At 33.3% G+C, this 22,425-nt stretch overlaps 1 protein-coding gene across 1 annotated transcript in view; it reads right to left on the minus strand.

Moving 5' to 3' along the window:
• The window catches only part of NCAPG (non-SMC condensin I complex subunit G), a 46,723-nt gene that overhangs the window by 12,384 nt on the left and 11,914 nt on the right, over nucleotides 1-22,425 (minus strand). The window contains exons 6-14 of the mRNA XM_082653377.1: nucleotides 21,616-21,808; nucleotides 21,003-21,152; nucleotides 17,096-17,236; nucleotides 16,380-16,503; nucleotides 15,095-15,184; nucleotides 14,588-14,767; nucleotides 11,804-11,914; nucleotides 9,252-9,371; nucleotides 3,258-3,485 (exon numbers count right to left, since the gene is read on the minus strand). Coding sequence (XP_082509503.1) covers nucleotides 3,258-3,485; nucleotides 9,252-9,371; nucleotides 11,804-11,914; nucleotides 14,588-14,767; nucleotides 15,095-15,184; nucleotides 16,380-16,503; nucleotides 17,096-17,236; nucleotides 21,003-21,152; nucleotides 21,616-21,808 — 1,337 coding nt within the window. The remainder of the gene's footprint in view (nucleotides 1-3,257; nucleotides 3,486-9,251; nucleotides 9,372-11,803; nucleotides 11,915-14,587; nucleotides 14,768-15,094; nucleotides 15,185-16,379; nucleotides 16,504-17,095; nucleotides 17,237-21,002; nucleotides 21,153-21,615; nucleotides 21,809-22,425) is intronic.

Genomic DNA, 22,425 nt, shown 5'->3' on the forward strand with positions numbered 1-22,425 from the left:
AAAAACATGTACCCTGAAAACTATATACCATTTCTGAAAGAAATTAAAAATGACCTAAATAAATGTAAAGATATTCTAGTTCATGGATTGGAAAACATAACATTAAGATGGCAATACTGCCCAATGCAATCTACATATTCAATGCAATCCCTATCAAAATTCCAATAGACTTTTTTCCAGAAATGGAAAAGCCAATCCTCAAATTCATAAGGAACTGCAAGATACCCCAAATAGCCAAGACAATACTGAAAATAAAGAACCGAAGTTGGAAAACTCAACTTCCTGATTTCAAAACTTACTATGAAGTTACATGAATCAAAACAGTCAGGTAATGGCACAAGGGTGGACACAAACAATGGAAAAGAATTGAGAGTCTAGAAATAAACCCATATTCCTATGATCAACTGATTCTCTCACCCTCCACAATGGTGCTAAAACAATTCAATAGGAAAAGAATAGTCTCTTCAACTAACGGTGCTCAGACAACTGGATGTCCACAGGCAAACCAATGAAGTTGGACCTCTACCTCACACCATGTACAAATATTAGCTGAAAATGCACCAATCCACCTAAATTAAAAGCTAAAGGAGTAAAACTTTTAGAAGAAAACAGAGATAAATTTTCATGACTTTTGATTTGGCAATGTATTCTTAGATATAACACCAAAAGCACAAGCAGCAAAAGGAAAGATAAATTAGTCTTCATCAAAATTTAAAACTTTTTAAAAATCTAAGGACATTATTAACAAACTGAAAAGACAACCTATAGGAGAAAATATCTGCATATCAGTTATCTGATAAGGATCTACTACCCAGAATATATAAAGAATTCAGAAGGACATCCCAATTTAAAAATGAGCAAAGGATTTGAATACATATTTCTCCAAACAAGGTATACAAATAGCCAAAAAGCACATGTAGATACTCATCATTAGTTATTAGGGAAAGGCAATTCAAAACAAGATGGCTAAAATTTTTACTAACAATTTTTTCTTATTAATAAAACAAAATTATTTTAAAATAACAAGTGTTGATAAGGATGGAACCCTGTTCTTTGTTGGTGGGAATGTAAAATGGTTCAGCTGCTATGGAAAACAGTTTGGCAAGTCCTCAAAAAGTTAAAGAAATTACCACATGAAATCATGAAACACCTACAAAAAACAGGATAGTCAGCTCCTTAACATAGGTAACAAAAGCAAAAATAAACACATGGGACTATATCAAACTGAAAACCTTCTGCACAGCAAAGGAAACTATCAACAAAATGAAAAAGCAACCTATGGAATGGGAGAAAATATTTGCAAATTATATATCTGATAAGGGATTAATATCCAAAATTATATATAAAGAATTCATATAACACAATAGCAAAAAGCAAATAATTTGATTAAAAAATGGTCAGAGGAATTGATAAACATTTTTCCAAAGAAGACATACAAATGGCTGACAGATACATGAAAAGCTGCTCAATATCACTAATCATCAGGGAAACGCAAATCAATACTACAATGAGATATCACCTCACACTGTTAGAATGGCTTTATCAAAAAGACACGAGAAGTGTTGGTAAGGATGTGGAGAAAAGGGAACCTTAGTGCAGTGTTGGTGGGAATGTAAACTGGTACAGTCATTTTGGAAGGCAGAATGAAGTTCCTCAAAAAATTAAAAACACAATCCAATTTGGGTGTATATATCCAAAGGAAATGAAAATAGAATCTCAAAGAGATATCTGCATGCCCATGTTCATTGCAGCATTATTTACAAGAGCTAAGATATGGAAACAACCCACGTATCAATCAATGAATGAATAAAGAAGATGTGAGATATATAGTGCAATATTATTCAGCCATAAAAGGAAGGAAATCCTGCCATTTGCAACAACAGGGGTAGACCCTGAGAACATTATGCTAAGTGAAACAGCCTGACAAAGACAGACAAATACTGCATGATATGACATATGCAGAATCTTTTTAAAAGTCAAACTCATAGAAACAGAGTAGAAAAAATGGTTGCCACAGACTGGTGGGTGGGTGAAATATGGAAAAGGGTATACTATCAGTTCTATTATACCTAAAAAAAAAAAAAAAAGAAAAGAAAAAAAAGAATAAGTTCTAGACACCAAATGTAAAACATGGTGACTAGCTGATAACACTACTGTATTACTGAAATTTGCTGAGAGAACTTAAATGTTCTCACTCAAAAAAAAAAAAAAAAAGATAAATATGTGAGGATGTATTAATTAACTAGTTGGGATAGGGATCAGGGGTAAAATCCTAAAAACAACAAAAAAGGATTAATATATGACCTAGTAACCCCACTTCTAGAAATATACCCCAAAGAATTGAAAATAGCTACTCAGACAAATACATCTTCATAGCAGCACTATTCACAATAGCCAAAAGGTGGAAACAGCCCAAATATCTTTCAATGGATGAATGGCTAAACAAATTCTGGTATATACATAAAATGGAATATTACTCTGCCATAAGAAGGCTTGTGATATAAGCCACAACAGTCTTGAAAACAAGCTAAGTGAAAGAAAGCAGACACAAAGCCACATATTTTCTGATTCCATTTATAGGAAATATCCAGAAGAGTTACATCCATAGAGACAAAATGCAAATTGGTAGTTGTTAGGGGCTGGTGGTAGGGGAAATAGGGAGCAACTGCTTAATGGGTAGTTTCCTTTTGGGATAATGAAAATGTTTTAAAAATCAGAGGCAGTGGTTACACTATATTTTTAATGTACTAAATGTCAATGAATTGTTCACTCTAAAACTGTTAATGTAATGTCAATTTCACCTCAACAAAAAAATATAAAAATTTTATAATTTAAATGTTTACATATGCTATAAAAATGTAGTTCATGAGTACCCTAAGGAAAGAGATCTAATCCCATATCATATCTTAGAACTTCTACCCACCCAATGTAAGATTATTTTAAATTATTTCTTAAGACCCTTGGGGGGGAAACTTGTAAGTCACAGATCACAAAGACAGAGAAAAAAGATGAAAAAATAACCCCCCCCAACAGTCATTTCATTTTTGTTTACACTTCAATTCTCTACACAATGTAATTTGATAGTGAGAAATTAGATATATTAGAAGTAAAAGTAGGATTTAATTATAATATTCAAAAGGCAAATTTAAAAAAAATGTTAGCCAAGTTTAAACTTCAGCCTAAAAACTACAAAGAGGATAAACATATATATGCTGACAATTACCTTTCACAATAATAGGGCTATGATTATTTCTTACCTCGCTATCTAAAAAATCAGAAAGTAGTTTTAGAACATTCTTGGCTGTATCAGCCTCTTCTTCAGATTCTTTTGACTCTTGCTCTTCATTACTGTTTACTTCTGCACCTTCACTTTGAATAGCTTTGATTTTTTTCGTTTTAAATGGTTGAAATCCAAATGCCATCAGTTGGTCAAAGATTGCCTTTAAAGCACTTATTTTTATTGTCACATCATCAATTTGCAAAACCTAAATCGAAACATGCCCCACCAAAAGCAAATTAGGTATATTTTTATTGTTTATGCTACATAAAATTAATATATATCTTATTATTAATAGAACTGCAACAACAGTGTCAAGTCTATATAAATATTTTTTAAAACTTAAAAGTTTATTTTAGTTATTTTTTTTATTTATACCATGACATTTTATATTTCCTTCAGAAAAATTCTGTCTTCAGTCAAAAAAAATCCCTGAAGTCAAGCTGAATTATATTATTTGTTCCTTTTATATACAAAAAAGTATATGTTTAACTATGATTTTATTATTTTTTTAAGATCTAGAAAAACTGTTCAATATATTGCAATTGTTTGGGGCCATCTATCAAGATAAAAACATTACATTCTAACCAATGAAAAGCATTCATTGGAACATCAATACTCTTCTAGGTTATCAAGTTTCATTAAAGAAATTTTTCTTATTAGCTCAATAAATTCAGATTTCATTAATAGTGAATTCAGTTTTCATTGAACTGGACTTCTTTATAAAAGTAAGTGAACCATAAAACCCAGCAGTTTCTATGAGCCTATCCTGAATCCATAAAACCCAGCAGCTTGTATGAATCTATCCTGACTTAAGAAAACCAAATTCTTACATACCAAATTTCAAAGCCATGAAAAAAATAGAGCTGAATATTTCTACTATGAAAAGATTTACTATATTTTTTAATACACTTAAATTTTGGTCACTGATAAGCTACTTGGCTATACAGCTTAGCCCACAGAATGAAGAAAAATCACCCACAAGTTGGTCAAATGAATGAATCGAGAAAAATGGCTCAAAATTACAAAACTTTGAAGGAAATTTCAAGACACATCTATTACATACTTTCTTATGGCAAGACTTGCAAATCTGCCAAAGCCAAATGCTTATTTATAAGAATGTACTGTCATGACTATTCACTACAAATTCTAAACATGCTACTCTCAACAGCATCTTGGTTTTCCTTGTCCTTCTCAGTCCCTCACTGGCTAGCAATAGCTCTCAATATTGGATATTTATTTAAGATTTCTAAATGAAATAATTTCCCTCTCCTGCCTTTCTAACAAGTGTGGATATATTTCTTAAGTCAATTTCTATTACTAAAACTTGATTAAAAAAAAAACTGATTTCTTACTCCCCCAAAATACTGCTCTTTTCCCTTAATCTAAAATCTTCCAATGATAGCTCTGAAAATACCTTTATAAAGATAAATAATTGAATCTACTCAGTGGTTAAATTCTTTTGATTGCGAACCCCTTTGAGGACCTAATAAGAGCCCACCTCAAAATAACAGTCAAAATATAGGCAAAATTCCACAAACAATTTATTTTACTGCATTTGTATCTGGTATCATTCACATTTTTTTTTTTTTTTTTTTGTGGTACGCGGGCCTCTCACTGTTGTGGCCTCTCCCGTTGTGGAGCACAGGCTCCGGACGCGCAGGCTCAGCGGCCATGGCTCACAGGCCTAACCGCTTCGCGGCATGTGGGATCTTCCCAGACCAGGGCACAAACCCGTGTCCCCTGCATTGGCAGGCGGACTCTCAACCACTGTGCCACCAGGAAAGCCCCTAAACTTTCATTTTTAAAAATTTTAATTCTATGACAAGGCTGCTATTAACTGTTTTGATTTGAAATTAAGGTAAAATTATGGAATGGTCTTGATAAGAAACATTCATTTATTTTTCACATGAACTTGATTTTGACAATTCTTTTTCACTACAGAAAATTATATAGGAGCAAACAGTATCAAGGCTCCTATAGCTCCGTCAAATGGGGTATGAGTTAGTATTAAATAGCTTCCTAATGCTCCAGGACACTTGTAAGCATTAAATTCATATTAATTTCTTCTGTCTGAAATGACCAAAACACTTATTATTGATGTTATGTCAGCAAAAATTAAAAGGATCAAAATCCACATTTCATCTTTAAAAGTCAAGTGAATTTATGTGTCTTTGGAAAGAGTTCTATGGTATTTCTTTTGCTGCAGTACTAGAAATTTTATATAGTTGTCTAACTCTAATCTCCTCTACTTGAAAACAACAACTTCTCAATACAATTTTTCAGAAGTACTCATAATGGTATATAGGGTATCTTAATGAACATTTTACCTCATTTGTAGAGTAAAAAGCGCTATACTTAATAAGCTAGACATAAATGAACCCTTCACTATCAAATTTTCTAGTAAGATTTTTCTTCCACTTAAATAAAAAGTAATGACCAGGGGTCAATCTAGCATTTAATGACCCATCCTCTAGAAAACCAGGAAATTGAAATAGAGAACTTACTGGTTTAATTTCTTAGCAAAACCTCTTTGAAAATGTAGTATTTTATTTCCTGGGCACCTATAAAGCCAATAGATTTCAAAATAGTAAACAAGACTCCCTTTAGAATTACTACCAGAATCACTCATGCCAGTACCTGCTGATATAAATAGTAATGACTTTGTATAACACAGGGAGATTCATTCATTCATCCTGGAGCAAAACCAGATGTATGGCCAAGCACTATAAATGATTTATCTGGACAAAGTACCAAGATTTTTCTTCCAGTTTCTTTGAAAAGAAACTGTACACCATTTTAAAGATAATACTTGACATTCTAAGTTTCCAAAAGGATCTCACAATAATAGAAATTTTTCTCTGATAACAAGCATGGGATGATAAATATAAACAAAGCACTGTCAGGAATTTAATCCTTGCACATTAAATGAACTGATTAGATGTCAAGTACTCCAAAAAAGGAAATTACAACAAAATGAAATTTCTGAGGACTGCCTTTTGACAAAAGTATGGTTTAATTTTCTTCCTTTGATACAAGTCACAAACAGTTTGACCATTTCCAGAACACATGACTTCCCCAATTTCTCCCTAATTGTATGTTTTCTTTTTCTTGGCAATGTCATATGCAACATTAAAGGATGCTTCAAGATAAGGATTTTATGTTGGGGGAAAATTCAACTATTGGTTGAGTCTTTTAATATAATCTTCATAAAAATGATAATCCATGTTGTCATGTGTTATTTTCATGTTGAACATGCAAAGCACTCCCATTCACCTGTTGGCAAGCAATTTGCACTAAAATTCCTTGCAGCTTTTTTATCCCATTACGTTTGACAACACCAAGAGGCTACATGAATCACACTGTCTTTTTACAGGGGGAGGTGGAGGGAAGTATATTTTCCAAATAAAACTAGGCCCAAAAATGTTAAAAACATGTCCAAAGGAGTTAAAAAGTCAAATGCATTCTACTGATACACTAGACTTAATCCCCTCTTGTCTACTCAGTAGCACTCTAGCAACTGCCCTCTCTTCCCTATATTGTTTTTTTCCTTTCAAATGGGTCATTCTCATTAGGATTCAAACAGGCTGTAATTTTCTCCATCCTAAAATAATTCAAACCAAACCAAAAACTCTTTTTACCCCATATCCTCTCTTGCTACCACTCCATTTCTCCATTACTCCTAACAAAATAAAATCTTGAAAGAGTAGTATACACTGGCTGTCTCCAATTCCTCTCCCATAATTCTCTTTGGACCACTCCAACAGGCTTTGCCCTGTGCATAAACTAAGGCACATGAAAGTCACCAAACACTTCCTTACTTGCCAAAAATGGTCAACAATGAATCCTTATTAACCTGTCACCAGCATTAGACAGTCAGGTCACCCTGGCCTCTCTAAAATACCATCTTCACTTGCCTTCTAGGACATCACACTCTCCCCTAACTATCTACTTCACCTTGGTCTTTACTGGTTCCTTTTCATCTCTCTTACCTTAAATGTTACCTGAGGCTTAGGGAACTATAAAGTTGAGATCTCCTCTCCAACTATACTCATTTGTCAGGTAACATCCAGTTTCTAGGCATTGGATACTATTATAGAATAAAGACTTCCAGATTCCTCTCCCCAGCCTGGGCCTCTCTCCTATCTCCAAACCCACTTAAAAATGCCTATTCAATATATCCACTTGTACCTCAAACTTCAAACTTACCATGTCCCAAACTGAACTCCTTACCTCACCTATCTGCCGTAAAACCTGTTATTCTGTTTTCCCCATCACAGGAAAGGGCAATTCCATCTTTCCAGTTATTCTGGCCAAAATCCTGTTTTCTTCCACTTCTTTCTCTCACACGCCACATCAAATTTATCAGCAAATTCTATAGACATTGTCTTCAAACTTAAATTACCATCACTTCTCATGACCCCAATAATCACAACACTGGTCCAGGTCATCATCACCTCTTTCCTGGATTATTGCAATAGCTTCCTTATGAGTATCCTTCCTTCCATACTGTATCCCTATAGTTACTATAAGGGATCTGCAAACTATGACTCATGGGCCAGTTTGTTGCCTGTTTTTATACAGCCTCCAAGTTAGGAATAATTGTACATTTTTCAATGGTTAAAAAATAATATCTCATTATATGCTAAAATTATAAGAAATTTAAGTATCAGTGTCCATAAATACAAGTTTTACTGATCTACAACTACGCTTATTCAATTATGTATCATCTATGGATGTTTTCATACTACCACAGCAAAGCAGCAGTTGAGACAGACCATATGGCCTGCAAAGTCTACAATATTTACTCTCTAGACCTTTAGAAAAAAGGTTTGCCAACCAACCCATGGTCTAACCAACACTATATCCAGTCACAGCATAAAAATCCCCTACTCAAAATCTTCCAATTCTGGGACTTCCCTGGTGGTCAAGTGGTTAAGAATCCACCTTCCAATGCAGGGGATGCAGGTTTGATCCCTGGTTGGGGAACTAAGATCCCACATGCCGCGGGGCAACTAAGCCCTTGTGTTCTAGAGCCCTCAGGCCACAATTAGAGAGCCCGTGTGCTCCAACGCCCGCACACCACAACTAGAGAGAAGGCTGCATGCTGCAATGAAGAGCCCATGCCACAACAAAAGATCCCACATGCCGCTACTAAGACCCGACACAACCAAATAAATAGATAAATTTTTTTAAAAAAAAGAAAATAAAAACTACCAATTCTTTCCCATCTCATTCACTGTGAAGGCTACATCTTTACAGACTAGAAATCCCTAGAAGACATGGATGACCAGCTGCCTGCAAATCATTTCTCCTACTATTCTCCTCTTTGCTCAATCTGGCCTAGCCATATGAGCTCCCGCTCCTTTAATATGTGAAGCAGAGTCCTACTGATGGACCCCTTCCCCTGCTCTTTCCTCTCTTTGGTAACCTCTTACCCAGATCTACAAAGTTCATTCTCACTTCCCTCTGGTAACAGCCCAAATTTTGACTTATTAGTGAGGTCTTTCTAAACCAAACTGCTCCTTTTCCCTATTTCCAGTCCTCATTCCCCTTCTCTGCTTTATTTTTTTCCATCTGACATACTACATATTGTTTATTTTTCATTGTGTATTTCCTCTTCTAAAATGTAAGCTCCATTAGGACAGCAACTTTTATGTTTTTCATTACCTATATTATTGTTTTCTAAAGTCTATAATAATGCTGGGCATATAATATACACTCAATAAATATTTGCTATATGATTAATTTTTTAAATACCTTAAATAATTGACATTTCATCTTTCTTCTACAAAAAAGTTTTAATAACAAAAAAATCAAAACATAAAAACTGAGCCCTTAAAAGTCATCCATAATCATCATCATCAACAAGCCCTGGAATCAATTAAACTTAATAACACTAGCAAAATCACCACAGATTGAGTATTTATCTCAAGAAGTATAATTAAGATTTTAATCACAAGATAAATCCTACCTGCAATAGTAATACAAAGTGTTTACTTGCAAAGTCCTGATTCTGTAGTCCACAGCATCCCAAGCACAAAACAGCCAGATTTCTTACTGTAGGATGAACACTTATTATTCCAGGAAGAATCTAAAATGAATTAGAAATTAAAATAATTTTGACTAGGATAAGAAATTTACAATAGTATATTTTAAAAAATGCAAATTTCTGTATGATTTTGCAGACCTACTCCATTTCCATGTAGTCTATTAACCCAAAAAAGTCAACTTTTGGTTTAAAAAAAGGTAAATATTAAATCAGTAAAACAGAAGAATACAGTCAGAGCAAAATATAGTCTGATCATGAGATACCTTCCCTCCACCTGCCGAAACTGACTCAATGGCTTCCCAATGCTCATAGAAAAGATAAAACCCCTTAACATAATATTTGATACACCTCATTCTGTAGTCTTTCCCAGTATCACCTTATACCATGCTATCTCTTGCTCTCTGTTTATTCAATTGAGCTGATTTCAACGCCTCCCATTCAGTGCTGTCCACTAGAAATATAATGCAAGCCAAGTATGTCATTTAAAATTTTTTTAGTAGCCACATTAAAGTGAAAAGAAAAAGATGAAACTAAGTTTAATACATTTTATTTTACTCAATATAGACAAAATATTATCAATACAACATGTAATCAATGTTAAAAAATTGAGATTTGTTTTTTAGCTGTGGCTTTTTTCATGTTTATAAAAAATTGAGATAATCTCTGTTGTCTGTACTAAGTGTTTGAAACCCAATGTAGTTTTACATTTATAAATATGTATAAATATATATATATATTTGGACTAGATTTAATAGCCACAGGTTTTTAATATCCACATGTGGCTGGTGGCTACCATACTGAAGAGAGTAGGTCTAGATCATTCTTCCCTCTTTGTCACATAGTTAACGTCTAACTCAAACATCACCTCAAGGTCACCTTCCATAAACAGATGAAATCTCATTATCATAAATTCACATATGACCATAAAGCTCTTCTTCATAGCAACTATCAATGGCATAAGCTTTCACTTGTTTATTTGATTGATGCCCCCCTCACTTGACCGGAAGATCCAAAAAGGGCAGTCTATATGTGTTCTGTACACCATGTGCACTCTATCCCCAGCACTGGGTGTATAGATGTTCAATAAATATTTGTTCACTTAATATATGATTTTTATTTAAAGCACAGTAATTTCATTAAAATATTATAGCTCCTATATTTAAATACCTTACTCACTTACATCCCTCTATAGTCTCTTTCAATCTTTAGAAAGATTGTTTTTATATACTTAAAATCATTATGACCATTCAATTTTGTGTTCTTTCTTCCCTCAATAGTGTTTCCCCACATATATATGTAAGTCTTCATATTTACTACTTCAATTGTGCAATTAATTATACCATCATTTATCATTCTCTTGCAATAGAACCAGACATAAAGTATACAAGCAGAACTTTAACAGTATCACTTTTCACTAGACATCTGCTTTGTTAAAAATAAAACTAAATTCTAACGGTTTAACAGATCTAGTTTTAATCAGCTCTGGACTGTTATAAACAATAATTGGTTTTCTTTACTACATTTAGAAACTCATGACAATCCAAGGAACTAGATTTTAGATCACATTCATTGGCTGTTTTTCACTAATCCCAAGTAAAAACAATTTGGGGAGAATCCTGGAAGAGGTTGGATACATTCAAAATTTGCTTTGGATAAGTAGCACTATTAAAAAGAATACTCTAAAGCTGCATGTCTAATACTGTCGCCATTAACCACATGTGGCTACTGAACACTTGAAATATGACTAGTCCAGATTGAGATTGTGCTTTAAGACTTAGTATGAAGAATAGAATGTAAAATATCGCAATAAAATATTGATTAAATGATGAAATTATAATATTTGGGGTATACTGGGTTAAATATATTAAAATATATTTAAATTAATGTATATTAGAATTAATTTCACATTTCTTTTTAATTTTTAAATGTGGCTACTAGAAAATTTAAAGTTACATGTGGTTTGCATTATATTTCTATCAGACAACGTGGTTCTAAAGGCTTGTGGTATTTATATCCCTCTGGTCAGTAAAATGGAGATTACCTATGAAGGGTTACTTTAGTAAAGTCCTTAAATATATAATAAACAAATTCCCTTCACAGGGCTTACAATGTAACCTTCTTCTCAGTCTTTCTACACAGCAAGATTCTGGTACTTAAATATTCCTTATGTACCTCAGTATTTCCTCTTACTATTCAAAAAATGAAGATATTCTGCATCTCTTTCCAGCATAAAATAATTTTTTCAAATTTTCTAAAGGAATAATTATAACTTATATACCAGGTCATTTACATGCATTATCTTAATCTAATCCTCACAATATGAAGCAGCCACTGTATTACTTTTTCTTTTTTACCATTTATATTTATCAGATGTTTAAAATCGTCTTTTCATTCTTTTGAACCCCAAGGAACATATTACTTATAAAATGATGAAGGCGCGAGCTAAAATAAAGCCTCAAAGTGCACCAACATACCAAAGATTCAATGATGCCATTCATGGTTGCACCTATACCTGTTGAAGTGCACATCTGTTTCAACAGTTCATAGCACAAAATAAGACACTTCTGTAGTGTTTCAGCATCATTCTAAAATGAAACACAAAATATTCAGCATTAGTAAAAATATATTCTGCCCATCCCTTAAATGTTTACTTTCTCCAGGCTTTTTGTCCAAGATATGTTGTCTCTATACACACTCCCTGCACAACCTTATCCAGTCACAAAACTTAGCATTTATAAGCTGGTTCAACTATTTTCTAAGTTTCAGATTCATATATAAAACTGCCATAAGACATTTCCTCTTGTATGGTCCACAGGCTTCCCAAACTCAAAATGGCCAAAAGGGAACTAACCAATCATTACCCAAATTCCTCCTCCTGTGCTACCTCCATAAATTTCACTGCCATCTACCCAGCTGTCCAAACCAAAAGACCTAGGATACATTCTTGACTCACTCTTCTCCTTGTTACTAATTCTTAAATACTTCTCAAATCCATCACTTCTTTCCATATCCACCATCATTATCTTGTTCAGACTGCACTCATCTCAATCCTACATTACTGTTAACAGTCTTCAAACTAGTATGCCTGCCTGCAATTCATTTCCTGAGTAACAGTGATCTTTATAAGACATAAATCTCATCTTTAGTGGTTCACCATGATCTTTGGGTAAGGGACAATTTTTAAAATATTGTTTATACAAGGCCTTACATGAATTGGCCCTTAATTTCTTCCCCCCAGATTTATCTCTTATCTCTCCACCTCAATTCTTTAGTCATGTGGACCTGAAGTTTTTAAACACAACAGGCACTCTTTAACTTCTAGGCCTTCACACACGTCATTCCATCTGCCTATAACATTCCCTTAACAACTCACTGAGGAGAGATGACACAGAGTGCATTAAAAGCACAATCAAAGCCACTTGCCTGGGTTTGAATCCTGCCTCTACCATTTACTATCTGTATAACTTCAGGCAAGTTACTTGCCTTCTATAAAGTAAGGATAATTGTACCAATTCCATTAGGTCATAATGAGAATCAAATGAATTTATACTTGTGAATACCACAAAAAAAGGATCCTGTAACTACTTGCTTATATTATTTTTATTCAAATCTCAAGCTGAAACATTTCTTTTGGGGAAGCCAATACCACCCTCTCCATAAAACCCCTATACTTACCTGAACATAGCATTTATTATACTATACTGTAATTATACTGTAATAGATTTATAACCCTTAAAATAGGACAAATGAACAGATAAATGGTCAAAGCAGGTAAAGTTAAACAGATAATAATAACCATGATAGATCACCCTAGTTAAAATTTTCCTAATTCAGACCTGCAGTTTATATCATTTTTCAGTTTATATTTTCATTTTTCACTTTAAATTTGCTCCTCAAATTTAAGAGCCTATAACGATCCACTGACTTGGTCAAACAAAAGAAATAAGCTACTTAGCTATGAAAATAAAATTCAGGCATACCCACTGGGAAGGTAGGGTGTTAGAGCAGGGATATCTATGGCTGCAGAGCTCAAGGACATAACATAACTTACAAAACTCTCCTGTACAGTAAACTCTTCCCTATCCAGCATTCTCTTTATAAGAATAATCAGCACTTCCCAAACCAAAACTACAGTAATAAATGATGTTTACTACAAAAGGCAAGATCCTAAAAGACCTCCTGAATTAAAGTTAATAGCAAATATTTTAGTAATTGATACCATTTTACCTTACATTAAAATAATATTCATGTATCAAATACAACTAAGTTAATTAAAAAAGACTGCTGAAACGAAGCTTTAAATGTTATTAGATATATGTTTAGTATTTCTTTTTTTAAAAATTTTTATTGGAGTATAGTTGGTTTACAATGTTGTTAGTTTCAGGTGCACAGCAAAGTGAATCAGTTATACATATACATATATCCACTCTTTTTTTTTTTTTTAAGATTCTTTTCCCATATAGGCCATTAGAGTATTGAGTAGAGTTCCCTGTGCTTTACAGCAGGTTCTTATTAGTTATCTATTTTATACAGTATTTCATTTAAAATAACAAAGTTACTTAGCTTTTTCTAAAAACAAAAGAGTAATTAAACTTTAAAAAATTATGTGTATAATTGCACTGTTACTATAGAAATTCTTTTCCTAGCAGTGGAAAGGTCATGAGTCTTCCACAAATAAGTGAAAGATGCATTTTCCTTTTCTAAACCATTCAAGACAAACAAAACAGAACAAAACAAAGAGAAGGAAACCACTGGAAAGCAGGTTTCCTTGGCAAGGAAGAAAGACTTCAGATTCTAGGGATTAGCATGACAAGGGAGCAAATCAAATAAAGTCTTAGCTACAATAATTAAAGTTCATTAAAGCCTTTCGAAGTCCAAAATAGAAAGGAACAGGCGGAAAAATATTATTTTTGTATTAGTTCATGGTATTGTTAAAAATCCCTCCTAGGGCTTCCCTGGTGGCGCAGCGGTTGAAAGTCCTCCTGCCGATGCAGGGGACACGGGTTCGTGCCCGGTCTGGGAAGGTCCCACATGCCGCGGAGCAGCTGGGCCCGTGAGCCATGGCCGCTGAGCCTGCACGTCTGGAGCCTGTGCTCCGCAAGGGGAGAGGCCACAATGGTGAGAGGCTCGCGTACCACAAAAAAAAAAAAAAAAAATCCCTCCTAAGTGAATATATTCCAGCAGCTGAGTTAAGAAAACAAGGTTTAGTTGAGATGATTAACAGTAGCTGAAATTCAATATGAAAAATGTATCTATACCTTCTCTATGTGGACTTCTTTAATTTCAAGTTGCTCTGTCTCTTTCAATAGGTTTATTTTGGCATCTTCTAATGCTTTTACTTCTTCTTTTAATTCTGATGCTTGATTAAAATCCTGTAAGTTAATGCAATTTTCCAAAGCTGCTTTTGCCTCAATAAGTTTAACTTTTATTTCAGCCATCTAAGAAAAGATATAAATTGTGTAAACACCAAACAAAAACTATTAATGTGAAATCTGTAGCAAACTGAAGAGTATTATTTAAAACCATTTCAACCATCTAGAAGTTAAGCAGTCAGGTACATACAGAAAAAGTGGTAGTCTTCCTGAAACAGAGATTGGCAAATCTTTCTGACTGACATAATCTGATAACATTTTAGATACTCTTATATAGTTTAATAGTTAACCAATAATTTGACTTTGTGCAATTTTGGAAATGTACAAGAAGAAATAAAAGACTTGCACAACTACAATATACTCAAGCATTTCTTTAATTTAGAAGACAGTTACCTTGAGTTCCTTCTTTCTTGCATCAGCTGGATCATTATTAACACCAACAGTAACAATGGGTGCCCGAATCTCTGAGATAATTTCTGTAACCTGATAAGTTATAATTCAGAATACATGCTTTAATATATGTTATATATCAGAAAATGACATAGAACTGTTATACAAAACTCCAAACTGTATCCACAATCTCTTGAAAAATAGAGCAAAATATACAAGCAAAAATGGCACACATTCTATTTGCTAGACAATTTTAGAAAAAAAATGACCAAACAATACATCTGACTAAAAACTCTTAAGATTATGGGAAGGTAAATAGGCACATAGACACTGAAGATAAATTCTCTTTCATATAGTGCTTTGAAACAGAAAAAATGAAAAGAGCATCTAATCTTAGGCACCATAAAACTAAAATTTTCTGCCTAAAATCCTCAACTCCCTCCCTTGTTCAGCTCCAATGGAAGTGGAATATAAAAAATTAGAATACTCTTTTATTCTTCCTTTGGGTATACAAGGCATAAATAATGACAGCAGATTAAACACTTTTCTTTCAGAGCCACTAGGCATTGGAGTTGGCCAATTCAGGAAAAAGCTGCATCCCAAAGGAAGGTACCTTAAGCAGGTGCTGGATAACCACTAACTGGGGATGTTGTAGAAAGAATTTATGTTATGTATATCTATATAAGGAAGGAGTGGAAAAGACAACCTTTGAATTAACTCGCAACTCCAAGACTATACGATTTTATGAAAATCAACGATACAGGCCTCTCTTTTTGGGCTACCCCAGAGAAAATAACACTTGAATATAGTAAAATAATAGATAATATTTATTTCTGTATTTACCAAGCACTTTATGAACATTGCTTCATTGAACAATGAAAGATAAATTTCATTGTTCTGATTTTGCAGACAGGTAAAAATTCTAAATTAAATAACTCAGGCAAAGCCACAAATCGAGAAAGCGTCCGAGGGGATTTGAACCCAGGTATGTATAAATTCAGTCGGCCCTCAAACCTTCTAGCAACCAATGCCTATATGTCACCTCTTCCCTAACCTGCTCCATTTCAAACTGATTCAAAACAATGATAGATATGGTAAAAGAAAGGAGATATTTTTTAAAATGTGTGTGTGAGAGAGATTTGGTTTTAAGAAGTTTAAAGACTTGATAAAGAGACAAAACTAAAACAAAAGCAATTAAAGCCAAAAGTACTGAAAAGAGAATAAGACAACCCTCAATGTTATTGACCAAAATCTTTTATTTTTATCAAGAATGAAGAAAATTACTTACAATCTGTGTTCTCTTATTATCATCTATAATAATGTGGAGCAGTCTCTCAACAAGAAAAGAAATTAGGGATATTGGGGTGGTGGGTAGAGTAAGAATCTCCTGTAAGATAGCCAGCAGTCGTTTCCTGCATTCAAAAAGAACTATTTTAATTTCAGTACAAGAGTAGAAACACATTATATCTCTAACGTTTCACCTATTCTGCAGACTTAATTACAGACTTAATTTGTCTTCTTTTTTATATTTATCACTATAGGTACAAAAATATATGTACAGACTTTAGACCAAAATTCACGTTCTGAAAAAAAATTTATAAATGGCCCTATAATCTTTCATAAATCAACATGATGAAATGACAAAATACCATAAGTGAATCAAATCTTTTAGACTGTATTTATTAGAGAGGACTAGTAATACTAATAGAAACTTTTAAGCAAAAACCTGCAATTTTATTGATTTATTCTCAAGGAACTGAATTAGAAACTTATATTTCCATATATACATATATTCATATATAGAGAGAGAAATTAGGAGAAAGAGAGACAGTATATAAATATATTTCCTCTTACATACTCCATATATATAAGAGGAAAGAGAACACTTCATATAACACTTTAGGGAGCTAGGTTAAATATATTTAATCATATTGTAACAAGACTATATTTCAACACATAAAATTAGAAGCGCAAATAAGAACAAGGGTTTACATTTAAATGTACCTTCCTCCTTCTTCATTGGTATCCAAAAACTTGATAATTAGAATCAATTGTTGACCTATAAACTCTTTTGTCATCAAATTGCCAATATAAGAAAAATCACCTCTCTGTTCTTCATTAACAACCGGAATGCTCTGAATATAACTAAAACAAGCACAATTAATAAGATGTAGAATCTGTTTAGAAACATTAAACATTAAACAGCTCCCCATTAAGTCAGAAAAGGTCATTTTCTGCTCATATCAGTCCAAATATACGGATATTTATACCATGTTATACTAATCCAGATCTACAGAGTAACTTCTGTGTTATTGTCATGAACTTCTGTGAACTTACTGGCTTGATTCAAAAGAATTTGGAAAATATATTTTCATTAAAGATTCAAATTTCCTATGGGAAATTTTCAAAAGGTACATATTTGTATCTCTCAAAATAACTATTTCAATGTCACTAGTATTCTCAATTATAAAGTTCTAAATCCCGTCTCCAAAATCCAATTATTCAGAAAGAGCTAGTCTTCCCTCATCATCCTTAATTAACCATTATTTTGTTTAAAAGAATAGTAGTAGAAATAGTAATTACATAAGTAATGCATGAATACAACGACCTTTTTAAAAAAATCAGAAAAATATAGATAGCTTCATGAATTTGTAGTACCATTGCTTAGGGGCCCTACTAATCTCTATATTGTTCTTATTTTAGTGTAGGTGCTACTAAGCAAGCACCGTCAACTACCCTTTTATTTTTACTATCACTGCCCAAATTAAAGCCTTTTACAACCCTCACCTAGATAACATTCAAGAGTCTACCAGAAGGTCTCCTTTTTTGTGTGGAACAAAAATAGCTACTTAAAAACAGAATTAAGAGTTTAAGTAGAATTAAGAGTTTAAACCTATACAACTAGGTGCCTTTAGGTTGGAAGTAATATATGAAATGATAATCCTGATGAAAAATGTCATTTTAAATTGTCAACAAAAATCAAGTTATAAACACTGCAGAATAATGATGAATAAATGAACTGACTCATAAAATGACAGCCAAGAGTAAATAAAAGCTCATAAATCTCTGGCAATGATATTAGGACCTTCAAGGCCATCAGCCACCCTTTGGATTCTAGCAGGAAACTAAACAAAAGCTACAAAACTGATAATTATCAAAATCAATAAATCAGTAGAGTTACTGATTTCTGACAAGCTAAGAAACCTTCACTCACCTTTGAATCCCTCCTACTTCTCCATCCCAGCTTTAGCACAATGCATAGTATCAAGACTTTGAATTTATTTTTAAAAATACCTAAAGAGTAGTTGTTTCATTAATAATTACAAATCCTGAACTGCATAAATACAACTTAAAATCGACCTACCAATTTTAATTACCATGAAATCGTCTCTTTCCAACCATTTTTAAAGGTAGTCATTATAATGAAGAGACCACTCAAGAAAGTCTTTTTTTAAACTCTCTTAAGAATTTAAGGTAGATTTCTTAAAATTCTATTAGTGTCCCTTTTTCTTACTCAAATTTGATAGGCCTCATTTAACATCCCCAATTTCTCTCTTTATGTGAACACCTCAATTAACAGGAAATCATTTTGTATCAGCATTCTGAGTCATTAACTCTTCCTGCTACAAAATGTCTGAGAATACACTTGAGATTATCAAGAAACAATTTTTCCATTTAATTTTGTCTCTGTTCTTGAGAAAACGAATCCTATCTAGTGACACTGCTCCAAAAAGAAAATCATCCTATTTCTTAAGTATTCTTTCAATAATTAAATATGATCTTTAAAGTTTTCCTTTTTATATGTGAAAAAAACAAGTTGATCCAAGTAACTTATTTCAAAACTCACAGATTAAGTGACAAAGGAAATATAAGAATCCCTGACCTCTTAAAGTTAGAGGAACCAAGCTCTTTACATGTCAATTTTCAGTAACTAAGAATTAATCAATCTGTGAACCAGTCTTTGAGATGCTCACCCTCTGTTATTTAAATATAATATTTAACATTTCCTCATATTTTCTTATATTTTTTCAATCTTCTATGAGCACTTATTACTTTTATATAAACATATATTATTAAGCATTGCATCAAAATTCATTCCTTTTGGGTACATTTCAACATGGCCCAAACACCATTATAATGAATACTCCAGTTAAATATTAAAGCCTGAAATAATTACCCTTAAAACTCTAAGTAGATTCCCACGTTTTTCATGTTACTATGAGCTCAAGCTATAAGTCTCCATATTGGCTCACATTTAAGATATTTATGGATTCAATGTTTTGCATACAAAATTCAAATACGTTCTTAGCTTCGCTCCCTAACTTACATGTGGGGCCATTATACACAAAAGCAGGACACTATATTTCACACCAAGAGAATTCAGGCCCATAATCCATATTATATGTAAAGCTTTTTAAAAAATGCATCAAAATCATGAAGTTAAAAATCTACACACCAATATCTATTGAAAAAATATATAACCTTTGGCCCAGCAATTCCACTTCTGGGAATCAACCCTACAAAATCCCAAACATACATAAAAATGTAAAGAAAATTTAAAACACCTTCATCAGTGAAAACTGAAAATACCCTAAATGTCCATCAGTAGAAAAGTAAATTAAACATTATCACCGTACTATGGAGTGATAGGTTGTTATTAAGATTGCGATAGATTTGTACTGATATGTACCAATATAATGATCTCAGATAGTAGTTGAAAAAAACCAAAAATATGTATAATGTGTTATATTTTTAAAAACCATGCACTTAGTATATGTGTATGTGAATGTAGAGAAAGAGGGTTGAAAGTGTATACCCCAAATTGTTTAGATGTTAACTCTAAGGAGATTAATGGGATTGAGGAATTAGGAGTAAGAGGAAATACCGCATTTTTATTCTGTATACTTCTGTATTTGAATTTTGACAAAAATGCATTCATGTTTTACTTGTACAATTTTACTTGTATAATTTTGCAGTATGCGGGCCTCTCACTGTTGTGGCCTCTCCTGTTGCGGCGCGCAGGCTCAGCGGCCATGGCTCACAGGCCCAGCCGCTCCGCAGCATGTGGGATCTTCCCGGACCGGGGCATGAACCCACGTCCCCTGCATCGGCAGGCGGACTCTCAACCACTGTGCCACCAGGGAAACCCTACTTGTATAATTTTAAAGTGAACCAAGTAGAAACTAGAGTAATTCAAATAATTTAAGAAAAAGATATTTTGAAAAAACTTTTTAAAAAACAAAAGCCAAACCGTTAACAGTTTTAATTAATACTAAAACTGGCCAGAGGTCCACCCTGTCAGTTGGAAAACTGTGGCCCATGCACCAGAGAGAGCCTGCTGCTTGTTTTTGTACAGCCTGCAAGCTAAGATTTTTACATCTTTAAATGATATATATATATGTAAATATATGTGTAAAAATTATATGAAATTCAAATTTTAGTGTCCATAAAAGTTGATGAAAGATTGATCAGAAAACAATCACACTTATTCATTACATATTTTCTGTGGCTGCTCTTGCAGTACCACAGCAGAACTGAGTCGTTGCGACAGAGCATGGTCCACAGACTCTAAAATATTTACCGTCTGGCACTTAGAAAGAGTTCGCCAACCAATTTCAAAGAGCAACACATCATCATCAACTTTATGGAGAAATGTTCATTATTACATCTTACCAGTTTTAAGGAAATGTCCCAAAACATATTGACTTTGGTCTTTCAGTATACTGACCAGCACAGGATATTCTTTAGAAAGACTCAATCAGTATACCTATTTATCCTTGCCTGTCCAAAAAAATGGTTTTCAACTTATTCTCAATCAAGCATTGCTTTGAGGGAGGGGGCTGGAAAGTTAATACACACAACAACACAAGTACAACACAAGTACATCCCAAACCAAAGAAAACAATTTTACCTTAGTAAATACTCAGCGTATACTACAGGCTCTGGCAAAATCTGCTCTAAAAATTCTTCACCTTCATCTCCTTTTGATCTCAAATATTCACAAAGGACACGCCAATACAAAGCAATTTCAGGAGTTAATGTATCTGCTGGAATCAATTTCCTTCATTTAAAAGGGAGACAGAATATATCTTAATATCCAGTAAAAATATGAACTGAGTAGAAAAGTGGGAATAAGCAGACTTGATTTATAACCACCATCATTTTAACTGCAGGGTCATTAACTTATCCACACAAAAGAGAATGAAAATATTTAAACCAAAAGAGAAAAAAAAAAATCAAATGAGCAAACACAATAGGGATCCATGCTGTTGGACTTTCCATGGTAAGCTAATGCAAAAATCAAAGTAACAAAACAAAACAAAAAACGCAGCTAAAGTAGTCTATGATAAAGTAGTGAGTTCTAACACAAGGAGGAAAAAAAGGGAAAAAAGACATCCACCAGACTAAAGAAAAGACATGTAGATAAAAAGTACTGATACAATCTTAAGTAATGCAGAAGAGGACTAATTTTAATTGCAGAGGTTCATCCGTATCATATTTCAAATAATGAATACTTTACATACCTGCCATCATTATTTTTACAGATTTCTGCCAGTTCATTAAGAGGAGTCACTGAAAATAAGGCATTGAGAACAGAGACTGCCACTTCAGAAGAATTTTCCACATCTAACCGATGAAGCAACTCTAATATACTTCCTTCAGTGAAACGTAACCAGCCTTGGAGAAGATGCTTCTGCACTGCTTGTTTCACAGCATCTGTTAAGTCATTTGAAACACAGGTGAACAAAGTCTCCCTCTAGCTTCCATTTCCTATATTTTGTCTGTTTTAATTAACTCTTACCAGATCAATGTTAACTAAGTCGACATTTACTAGAAAAATGGGACCAGACAGAGGCAAAACAATGCATACTAAAGAAAAACTTAAAAGTACAATGATATTGTAAAAAGTGAAAAGTCACTGTGATGCTCACTTCCATATGAAAATGGAATAGGTCAGAACCAAATATACAACCACTACCACAGCCTACAAAAATATTTTTGCATTCCTTCTCCCCTGAGTTCACTGGGCTTCAGGTACTAGTCTAGACTATATATAACACCTATTATTTTACTTGTTGCCTGACTTCATCCATTTATTACATGATTGATATGTGCAGTAGTGAATCATACAGGCATATGATTGAAAAACCTTATTCTTAGTTTTTAAAGTCATCCTAGTCATTAGTCCTTCAAACTCATGTTTTCTTGCTACAGCAAAATTAAGCCATCTTAACCTTCTCATGGGGTTTGGAAATTTAAAATATATCATTCTTCATATCATTGCTATAAGTTGATTCTCCAGCTGTAACAAAGAGAAAAGGTGGGGGGGACTA

This window comes from Grampus griseus, assembly GCF_964374135.1.
Source record: "Grampus griseus genome assembly, chromosome: 4".
Taxonomy (NCBI): Eukaryota; Metazoa; Chordata; class Mammalia; order Artiodactyla; family Delphinidae; genus Grampus; species Grampus griseus.